The sequence below is a fragment of the Gorilla gorilla genome, chromosome 9 (assembly GCF_029281585.2).
Source record: "Gorilla gorilla gorilla isolate KB3781 chromosome 9, NHGRI_mGorGor1-v2.1_pri, whole genome shotgun sequence".
Lineage (NCBI taxonomy): Eukaryota > Metazoa > Chordata > Mammalia > Primates > Hominidae > Gorilla > Gorilla gorilla.
This window is the reverse complement of record NC_073233.2, coordinates 112,927,952-112,939,110: the sequence shown is the minus strand read 5'-3', so window position 1 is coordinate 112,939,110 and position 11,159 is coordinate 112,927,952. Positions and strand designations below refer to the sequence as shown.

General features: G+C 37.9%; 1 protein-coding gene across 2 annotated transcripts; it reads left to right on the top strand.

The window, feature by feature from the left end:
• Positions 1-7,193: 7,193 nt before the first annotated feature.
• On the top strand, positions 7,194-11,159 carry CARD16 (caspase recruitment domain family member 16). 2 transcript variants are annotated; one of them, XM_004052051.4, is made up of 4 exons: positions 7,194-7,260; positions 7,892-8,158; positions 9,006-9,068; positions 10,834-10,990. In XM_004052051.4, exons 1-3 carry the CDS (start codon positions 7,254-7,256, stop codon positions 9,023-9,025), a joined length of 294 nt encoding a protein of 97 aa, XP_004052099.2. In that variant the 5' UTR covers positions 7,194-7,253; the 3' UTR covers positions 9,026-9,068; positions 10,834-10,990. The 2 variants fall into 2 exon arrangements, with proteins under 2 accessions (XP_004052099.2, XP_004052100.2); XM_004052052.5 differs by lacking the exon at positions 9,006-9,068 and having other exon boundaries at positions 10,834-11,159.

Sequence of the window (11,159 nt, the reverse complement as noted above, 5' to 3'; positions counted from 1 at the left end):
ATAACAGCACAGGGTCCAGACAACATACCAATACTGATGGTGTAATGTTCCCAAGAAGCAATGTACTGTAGATTGAGATCTGGATTTGTGGCTGCTCACCATTTCAAGATAAATGAATACAGAATGAAGACCAATGTAAAAAAATAAAAGGAGATAATAAAGCTATCACTGCACTGTGACTGCCAGTGCCAAAACCTTGCACTATTGTGAAACAACTTTTAATCTTGTATTGAAATTGAAGGGTGTAAGTGGTGGCAGAATTTTCATATGAAAGGTATATTTATAGACTCTAATATGATTCCAGAAAAAATGAAGTCATTTTATACAACTTAAAGCCAAAGAAAGGGGAAGGATCTAAAGGTGGATACTTTAATGATAGCCAAGGATGGTTTGATAATTTAAAGTGCTTTCGCATTAAAAATGTCAAGACATCAGGGGATGCAGCTTTTGGTTATCAAGAGGCAGCAGATTAGTTCCCAGAAACTATTAAGAAAATCATTGAAGAGAAACTATACTACCGGAACAGGTTTTGAATACAGGTGACAATGTTCTAGTCTAGAAAAAAAGATGCCAAAAAGGCCATTTGTTAGTAAGACATAGAAGCAAGCACCAGGATTTAAAATAGAAAAGGATAAGCTAATTTTACTGTTTCATGGGAATGCAGTCAGGTTTATCATCAGGACTGCTCTTATCTATAAAGCTACTAACCCCTGAGCCTTGAATAGAAATGGTAAACACTAGCTGCCAGTGTTTTGGTTGGACAACAAGAATGCCTGTGCAATGGGAGCGCTTTTTCTCTATTGATTCCTTTCATGCTTTGTCCCTGAAGTCAGGAAATATTTTGCCAATAAGGGACTGCCCATTTATGATTCTTTTGATGTTGGACAATGCCCCTGGCTACCCAAAACCTCATTAGTCCAATTTGCAAAAAATCAAAGTGGTCTACTCGCCACCAAATGAAACGTCTCTAATTCAGCCTCTGAATCAGGAGGTCAGAAAGAACTTTAATGCTCATTACACATGTTACTCTATGAAAAGATTTGTGAATGCCAAGGAAGAGACCATCGATAGAGATGACATCATGAAAGTCTGGAAGGGCTACAACACTGAAAATGACATTATTGATATTAAAAAATTAAAAGCCATGATTTTGGGTGCAGTGGTATGGGCCTATGATGCCAGCTACTAAAGAGGCTGAGGTGGAAGGATAGCTTGAGTCCAGGAGCTTAAGGCCAACCTAGGCAACATAACAAGACCCCAATAAATTTCTGCTAGAGAAAACTGTTTCCAGAAGTTGTCCATGACTTCACCAGGGTTTATGAAAAAGCCAATCAAGAAAATAATGAAAGAGATTGTGGATATTGCAAAAAAAGTGAATAACTTTAAGATATGGATCTTATAAAAATTCAAGAGCTAATTGCACATTAGAGAAATTAACAGATGACAACTTGATAGAGATGTGTGCTTCTGAACCAGCTCCAAATGATAAGGAAGAAGATGTAGAAGAAGTAGTGCCAGAGCACAAATTGGCATTATAATTTGGCAGAAAGATTCTGATTTTTCAAAGCAGCTTTTGACCTGTTTTACAACAAAGACCATTCTATGATATGAGCACTGAAACTAAGGGAAATGGTGAAAGAAAGATTCATACTGTCTAGAAAAAATTTTAGGGAAATGGAAAAGCAAAAATGTCAGACAGAAATAACTATGCATTTCCACAAATATAAATGCAGTGTGCCTTCTTCTCCTGTGTCCTGTTCCACCTCTTCTTCTTCTGCTTCTGCCACCCGTGAGACTGCAAGACTAAGCCATCCCCTGCCTCCATCTCTTCAGCTTACTCATTGTGAAGACGATGAGGATGAAGACCTTATGATGATCCACTCTCACTGAGTCAATAGTAGATATATTTTCTCTTCCTTATGATTTTCTTAACAACTTTTTTTACTTTAGCTTACTTTATATTACAGTATATAATACATATAAAATACAAAATATTTGTTAATCAGTGGTTTTTGTTACTGGTAAGGCTTCTCTTCAATAGCAGGCCATTAGAAGTTAAGTTTGGAAGGAGTCAAAAGTTATATGCAGATTTTCTTTTTCTTTTTTTTTTTTTTTTTTGCGACCGAGTCTCGCTTTGTCGCCCAGGCTGGAGTGCAGTGGTGCGAACTCAGCTCACTGCAAGCTCCACCTCCTGGGTTCACGCCATTCTCCTGCCTCAGCCTTCTGAGTAGCTGGGACAACAGGCACCCGCCACCATGACGGGCTATTTTTTTGTATTTTTAGTAGAGATGGGGTTTCACCGTGTTAGCCAGGATAGTCTCGATCTCCTAACCTCCTGATGCGCCCGCCTTTGCCTCCCAAAGTGCTGGGATTACAGGCATGAGCCACCGCAACTGGCCACAGATTTTCAACTGTATATAGGGGTCGGTGCCTCTAAGTTTTTCATTGTTTAAAGGTCACCTGTACATCTCTGTATCTTCCACATTATATACATTTTCGCAGATTTGTGTGTCTGCCTTTTAATCTGTCCATTATTAAATATAACTAATTTTTGTATTTATACATGCTCTATTTTTGTTTCTCAAATTATTGCTTATTATAGAATAATTACTTTTTGCTCCCTTTATTTACATCCTTCTATGTTTGATATAGAATGATTTCATTCTATATTTGATATTTAATTTGTCCAACATCTCAATGTCCTTCAAGATCTAAATTTATAGTCTCTTCTTTCTGCTGATATATCCTTATAGTGGCTTGCTTTCTAGTGTATTTATATACTTCATCTGTCAGTGTAGTTTATATTTTGAGTGGGCTGAAGGAAAAGAATGGCTTCTGTTTCTGCTGCTAGGCAACACACCACATCCAAGACCATGTCTATCCCTCCTTGGGGATTTGGCTCTATCTGGTTCCAAGATGAGACTCTAACTTGTAGAGGTTCCATGGGTCAGTTATTATCTATCCTTTTGGTGTAGAAATCTGACACAAGGAGACCACACCCCTCCTGGCCACTTGCCTGTCCAGGCAAGCTCTTTACTGCTTCATCTTTGCTCCTTCCTACTCTTCTGCAGCTTCTTTCTGTAGTCAGCACCAACTCCCAGACATTCTTACCCCTTCTCCTGTCTCCAACACTCAGTCCAATCAGGACCCAGCTCCTGGTTCACATGGTACCAGCAATGCCTCAAAGAACGTGTCCTATTAAATTCTGGATGTGGCGGTGCATGAAGTCTCAAGGGTGATGGTCAGGATGAGATTTTGGTTTCATAATCTGGGGTTATTCCAAGTACCAATATTTTTAAACGGTTCGACAAGAGGAACCAATATAGATGAAGTATCTATTACAGAGCCTGGGCCTTATTAAGCACTCAATATGAAATAGTTACTTTAGAAGCATGTTAACGTGACTCTCCTACTTAGGAAGCTGCACTGGTTTCCTATTGCCCATCTCATCATTTAAATAGTTTACTGGGGCTGACTGTTATAAATTATCATAGTCTAGATGCATTTAACTCAGAATTTATTTCCCACTGACACAAAAAAGCACCTTTTATCTGCTTATCTACTTCCTATTTCCCAGTGTAGTTAGTACCCAGTTGAAGAGGAGCGCATCACATACAGCAAGTAATGAGTGAGGTGGTGGGCTGGCTTCTCACCCAGTTCTCCAGCTTGGGCTTACCAAGGCCTTGAAGCAATTTTTTACCTGATCTTCCTATCATAAAATGAAATTAATGCTTATTCAACATACTGAAGTGAAGCATATGAAAAATTTAGAAGTACTTAACCAAAAAGTAGATTTGTACATGACCTTGCTTCTGCTCTATAGGTCATGACTACCATAAATGAGAGGTACTGTGGCATGATCTCTACACCTGGCATTGCATCCTAGAAGGTAAGAATGATTAGGAGGCCCCTCCTATACACGAGAACACAGAGGCTGAGAGATGTTAAATAACTTGTCCAAAATCTAATAGCTCATAAACAGAAGTTGACCTCAGGACTGTTAGATACCCAAGTCCACACTGATAAGCTGTGCAGAAAAGGGGAAGGTTTTAGACAAAGAAAACATAAAATAACATGTTATAGTTGATTAGTGTTCTGAATTGTATTACTCAAAATGTGCTAATGGTCCACAAATACAAATAAGAAGAGGAGTTGGTTAAACTGAAAGGGTATATGATGTTCTAAAGCTTGGAAATGGGATGGTCAAAACCCAAGCACAGGAATTTTCTGTCTTCTATGTCAGAGGTTCTTATAGTACCTACTCTGTCATTTAAAATAATATTGTTTCACAGACTTCACACTGATAGAAGGATTTTTAAATCATTATGCAGATTTTAAATATCACTTATAGTAGAATTGCTACATTCATTTATTTTAAGATAATTTTACTTACATAATGCTATTTTCCAGGTACATATTTCAGTCAATAAATTGGTTCCTGTAGGTTATCTCCCCTCTGTCTACCTATCCCCATCTAATGTGGGTGGCGGGTAATTACATTTCAGCCACTGTGAGAACTGCTTCCTCTTACCAGAATTATGGGTAATTTTTGGAGGCTTGATTGTGTCCTGAAATCAAGAAAAAAAATTTTTTTCCAAATTAGTCTGTTATTACTACCATTGACCTTTTTCATTTCAAATTTTAACATTATTTTAGTATAATTTACATAAAAGAAAATGTACCCCTTTTAAGAATATAAATTGATTATTAATTATACAAGAATATTTAGCATAATATCCCATTTAATAGACAAACCGATATTGTCATCCCAAAAAATTTTGTCTTGCCCTTTGTTCTCAATTTCCTTCCATTTCCTCCTCTGATAAGCAGTGATTGAATTTCTACCACTACACATTAGTTTTTTCTAATCTAGAACTATATATAATTGGAGTCACAGGGTATGTGCTCCTTCCTATATGGCTTATTCCACTCATAATGAAAGTATAAGTTTTTCATCCATGTTATTGCATATATTAGTAATTTTTTCCTTTTATGACTGAATAGTATTTCAGTGTATGTGTCTAGCACAAATTGTTTACTTATGCTCCCGAAATGGAACTTGAGTTGTTTCCAGTTTTTGACATCTTCCTTTTTGAGAAAATAGCGAGCCTTTGCACTCTAATGGCTCAATGTTTACATTCCCAGGACATGACTCAAAGCTCATGATTCTACATCCCCAGATACATGGTCTAATCATTGTTTCTGTGTCCTGGATGCCACTTTGGCATGCATCAACTCCGTGGTTCTTGGCTCTGGCTGGTGGGGAGAAACCCTCATGTGAAACCCTTAAGCAGCAGAAAAAATAAATGAGTCAGTACTTAAATTTAAAAGTAAATAAACTAAAGAGAAGTGGTGCACAGACAATTTCTGCTTTCTTCCATGCTACAAATCCTTCCAGCGGCAAGGAGCTCAAGATTTTGCTGCAATCGGATTAGGTCATTGGCAGAGTAAAGATAAAAACACCATGAAAAACACCTTAGATTAAAAGCCACGTCATTGTCCTCCTACACAGTCCGTTCTACTTAACCAATGACATTTAGCTCTTAGCCTAGAGCACAGGAAGTAAAACTAGTAGCCCACATGTCAAACCGTAAATATTTTTGTAAATCTGGTCGTTATCCTCCAAAGGTAATAACGTAACAGCCCAAGAAAATTTTTGGTAAAAAAAAAAAAAATGATAAATGAAATGTACCGTGTGCATTTTGCTATTAGTCCATCTTCCATCAAGTTTATTCATGAAATAAATTAGCCACATTGAGTTTATTTCTGGGATAATCAATTCAGCATGTACTGACAAAGGCAGAGACCTCTTCTGGCCTTCCCTGGCTCCTCTGTGTACAATTTTCATGAGTCCTGCAATACTTTGTCTCCCACTTCTCCAATTAATTTCTTATTCTTCTCATCGCTTGGCATATTTTCACGTTCTAAATATTCCAGTTACATATTACATACCAGGTTTCATGTGTATCTTTCCCTCTTGAATGTGCGAGCAAGAGGGAAAGGATCATAATATATGTTTTGATGGAACCCCTGACACCGAGAACCATGTTGTCCACATATATTTGCTAAATGAATGACTGGAGGCACTGCTTGAGGATTCTAACAAAAGATAAACTTAGCTAGAAAATCTGCAAATAATCATCCTTGATTATTTTTCTAAACTGAAATATTTCTATTAATTATAGTAATATCCCTTATTATCTGCTTACCATTTGCCAGGCAATGTTCCATTCATTTTTCACATTTTTATCTCAATGCTGCTCAAAACTGTGTAGATGTGTATGTACTATTAATAATATTATTTTACAGACAGAGGAACCAATGTATAAAGAAGTTCAATATCTTGCCCAGGAAGGTGAGTTTAACATGCTAGGTTCAACATTCTGAGTTCAGAGTCTATGCTTTGGGCCTCTGTGATGCAATGTCCCTCAAAAGAAAGCCATCCAAGATGAGTGAGTGGCTCATGGCTCATGCCTGTAATCCCAGCTCTTTGGGAGGCCAAGATGGGTGGATCGCTTGAGCGCTGGAATTCAAAATCAGCCAAGGAAACATAGGGAGAGCCCATCTCAACAAAAAATACAAAAATTAACCAGCCCTGATGGGGCTTGCCTGTAATTTTAACTACTCAGGAAACTGAAGTGGGAGAATCATCTCAGCCTAGGGAAGTGGAGGCTGCAGTGAGCCGTGGTCATGCCACTGCACTCCAACCTGGGCAACAGAGTGACATCATGTATCAGAAAACAAAACAAAACAAAAAAGCCATCAGGAAAGGAAGAACATTAAATAAGAAAAGCTTTAATATTGGTGAAAAATGTTTACATCTCTTAAAGCAAAATTGCTTCACAGGGACATATATTTCCCACAAACTTTCCCCAAAGCTGTGAGGTGGGGTCAAGGGAACAGTGGTTCACATTCTCCAAAGGTTGTGTTAATTTTTTCGGTCAAGTTTTCGAATGAATGGGAAACTCTTCACAGTGTGAATTTAACTGTACACATACTTTCTCAATCCTGTCTTATTCTCTAAGCCCGATTCCCCTCCTACCCTGATCTATCCAAGGGCTGGAGAAAAAAGAATTCCCTTGGATACACTCTCTGATGCAGGCTACAGTTCTGATTCTTTCTCTGGGAAGAAAAATAAAGATATGCATATGCATGTGTAGTGGGTGTTTCCCAATATGTGTACACGCCCTGCCAAAAAGGAAGGCGAAGCATACTTTCAGTTTCAGCCCACACAAGGGTAGGAGAGAAAAGCCATGGCCGGTGAGTCTTTTACTGTTCCAAGGACAGGTCCCTGGGAAGAAAGAGTTGTGGAAAGGGCTGGCTCTTCTGGAAGCCATAATTAGTATCTGTGGAAGTTTAGGTGAGCAGAAGTGAGGGAGAAGGAGGAGTGGAGGAGAGAAGGAACTAGAAGATTTTTGCAGCCTTTAGAAAGAAAAGGAAAGCCCAGAAAGGAACTGAGACTTTAGGGGTAGCCTGCTGTCATTTTGCAATCTTAATTAAACCCTTACTTACGTGTCGTAAGTCTGACAGAGGGTACAGAATTGGCACAGGAGGAGTACTAGCAGCAGTGGTTCCTAAATGAAATGGGCTATTTCTGCTTCATTACTTTATTATTCAGAGTTAAATAAACATGGGACATAAGAGGATGATCTCTGCTTTCCAGGGACTGATGTGGAAATGGTAAACTCAGTCTTCAGGCCACTCCATGCACATGTATGGAGACTATTGAGGGAAACAAGTAGGACAGCGATACAGTAAGAAGAGGGATTACCCAACTGTGAGGAGGGGGACATTTCACTGATGAAATCTAAATGAGGTTAGTTTCTGTTGATGACGTGAGAGGAATATGAGGCTGTTTTCATGATGTGAGAAATCCTTGTGCTCCAAACAGACAAGGTCCTGAAGGAGAAGAGAAAGCTGTTTATCCATTCCATGGGTGAAGGTACAATAAATGGCTTACTGGATGAATTATTACAAACAAGGGTGCTGAACCAGGAAGAGATGGAGAAAGTAAAACGTGAAAATGCTACAGTTATGGATAAGACCCGAGCTTTGATTGACTCCGTTATTCCGAAAGGGGCACAGGCATGCCAAATTTGCATCACAGACATTTGTGAAGAAGACAGTTACCTGGCCCAGACGCTGGGACTCTCAGCAGGTAAGGGTCAGTGACTCACACTCAAGTTCACCTAGGGCCTGTCTTCATGCCTAACATTTGATTTCTTTACTAGTCATGTTAATTTGCAGAATATCTTCTTATCTTTGCCTTTGGGACATATTTCTGTAGCAGGGGCCCTATTGCATGTCCCTTGACTCTTTTTTGTGTTCCTTCATCCTCAGTGGCCCTCTTCTGATTAAAGCTCATTTTCTGTTCTGAGTACATGGTAGCTAATTTCCTTAAGGTCATGAGAACCATCTAAAAAGCTTCATACAATATGTTCCAGTGTTCCTGGCAAGGCACAATATTTATTGATTGATTTATTATTTTGTGTCCAGGGTGTCCCTAAGCACTTATGTAGTTGTTTGACATGAGCTTTAGGGTCTGTATTCAAACACTTTTTATAAATTCTTTTCAAACTTTTGCCCTCTGAGAAGAATAAAGTATATTTAAGTGATGATGATACATTCAGGAAATACATTCAATGATTACAGAAAAGTAAAGATTTCAACAGGGCTCTTTCCTCCCGTTGCCCCCATGCATTTTCTTTTGAGTAAGATCCACTTGTCTGTTGCCAAGCTGCAGATCATACTGGGAGGCCTGGACTTCCACCATCTGCAGCCCTCCTAGGGCCTGATACAGTGCTCAGGAAATGAGCTTGCCCATTCTTATAATTCCTTGAACCTACAACATGGTGAGGATGGGAGTTTTGGTGCACTTGAACATTATTTATTGTCATTTAGTGAGGGTTGTGGGAGGAATTTGCAGTGAGGAGTGGCTTATGCATTGCTGTAAAGTTTTCCAGAGATGATAAGTGGCTATTTCAATGTTCTTCATCTTTTTATAGGTCCGATACCTGGAAATTAGCTTAGTACACAAGACTCCCAATTACTATTTTCTTCCTTCCCAGGTAATGTTGTTTTTCAATGAAGAGCATTCTTCGAACCCCATCTTCCTTAACATTAATTTAGTGGAATGAGCTCTGCTTGAAGGGGCTATGGAGAATTCCCATAGACTGATCATATAATTTTCTTTTTTTAATCTATTCTGTTTTTGCAGAAACTGTTCCCAAAGCTTTACTACTCTTATTTATACTAACAAAATCTGAATTTGTATCTCAAATTCTGATTACCCAAATAAGTACCAAACTTCATCATTTAAGACTACTGAAATATTCCCTCACATCTTCCAGAGACACCTTTATCTAAACAATTTCAGAGCTGAACATGCCATTCTTCCCCACCCTGCTTCTCTTCCAGTTTTGTGTAACTTGGTTTTTGATGCCACCATCACCAGTTGTTCAATCCAGGAACTTGAAACTCATCTTGGCCCCCTTCCTCTCGTGCACCTCCAATATTCAAGCCATGGCCAAGTTTTATGCATTCTTCTCTCAAATTTGGAAATGTCTCTTCATTCTTACTTCTATTATTTTATTAAAGAACTCTTATTCCTTAAGTGCCCCCCTTAAAATAAAAGAAACTTATATTTGAAAGCAATTTAGAGGCTAGAAATGCATGTTTTTATCAAGTTCAGATATTACTCTACTGAATTTATTAAGGATGATTACCTTATGAATGTTTTCTTAAATGTTTCACAGCATGGGATACTCACTATATAACCAAATACTGTATTCTCAAAAATAACTCAAATGCTTTTCTTTAGTTTTTTTCTATTGCTTTCACAAATCCTTACAAAGAAACCAAACATTTCTTCTACTAAATTATTATTCTATAGTTTTCTCCAATGTAATCATTCTAATTAGTTCTTCTCCATGTCAACACACTTCATGCTGCCTTTGTTTATCTTATTGTATAGCAGTTTTTCAAATTTGTCTGCAAAATTAAATATTATTATTTTGCCTTAATAGTTTCTAAAAGATCCTCTGGATATCTAGAAAACTCAGTTCTATCTTGAAACAAACATCACATTAATTTCTTTAACAAGTGCATCACATTGTCAGATTGTGTTGATCTTGTGATGAAATAAAAGCCTCAAAGATTTTGTCACATAAACTCTGTGAGAACATTTCCTCATATGTTTGTGAAAGCAATGTTTAGTGCTATGAATCCATCTAGAGCACACCATGATTTTAGCATTCATCATTCTATTTTATATTTATTCTAGTTTATGTATTCAATATTCTTGTCCTCCCATATGTGTACATTGTAAGAGGAGATGCTGAAGGACAGGAAAAGGGATCATTAAAAAAATATTCCCAGTGTTTACTACCATGTCTATTAGGTAAATAAATAAAAGGATAAACACATATTTTAAAAATTAATTAGTGTTAATTAAGACCTGGTCCCATTAAATTTTATCCTAGGGTTTGAATCCTTTGAAAACAAATCATATTTTAACTATTTTATATCACTCATTGACTGTTTCCTGAGTGTTTTATCATGCATGGCCTTGAAAAGCTTCCTCTCTGTTTTTATCTAAGATGCTTGTAGAAATACTTATGCTCAAATATGAAAGTAGATCCTCCCTGTAATGCATACCTAGAAATCTCTGGCTTGAAATGTGCTCCATTAGCAGCAAACGCACTCAACTATGTTAATGACTAGATTAGGATTGTCCTCTAGGAATGTATTTCCTCTTTTGTAGCTTCCTCCATAGGTGAGGCTATAAGAACAAAGAGGGATACCACTGTTCATGATATTCCTTGTCTCTTGCAGCTCTTCAGGCAGTGCAGGACAACCCAGCTATGCCCACATCCTCAAGCCCAGAAGGCAGAATCCAGCTTTGCTTTCTAGAAGACGCTCAAAGGATATGGAAACAAAAGTCGCAGAGGTGCCATGTTCAGAATACAATAATAAAGTGGAGTGAAAGATATACTTCAGGCAGTTTTGAAATGCAGTGGCTTTTTCTTAGAACCAATTTTATTGAGCGGTTCTGGAGGATCATACTTCTGCTCCCCTTGCACAAAGGATCTCTATATCCTAGAATCCCAGGTTTAGGTAAAGAGTTGCAAACTGGAACTCATAAATTATCATAGTCTTCA

Coding starts and splice junctions, on each gene's coding strand:
- CARD16 (XM_004052052.5), top strand. Junction 8,159..10,833: donor GACGCTGGGACTCTCAGCAG/GTAAGGGTCAGT, acceptor TGTCTCTTGCAG/CTCTTCAGGCAGTGCAGGAC.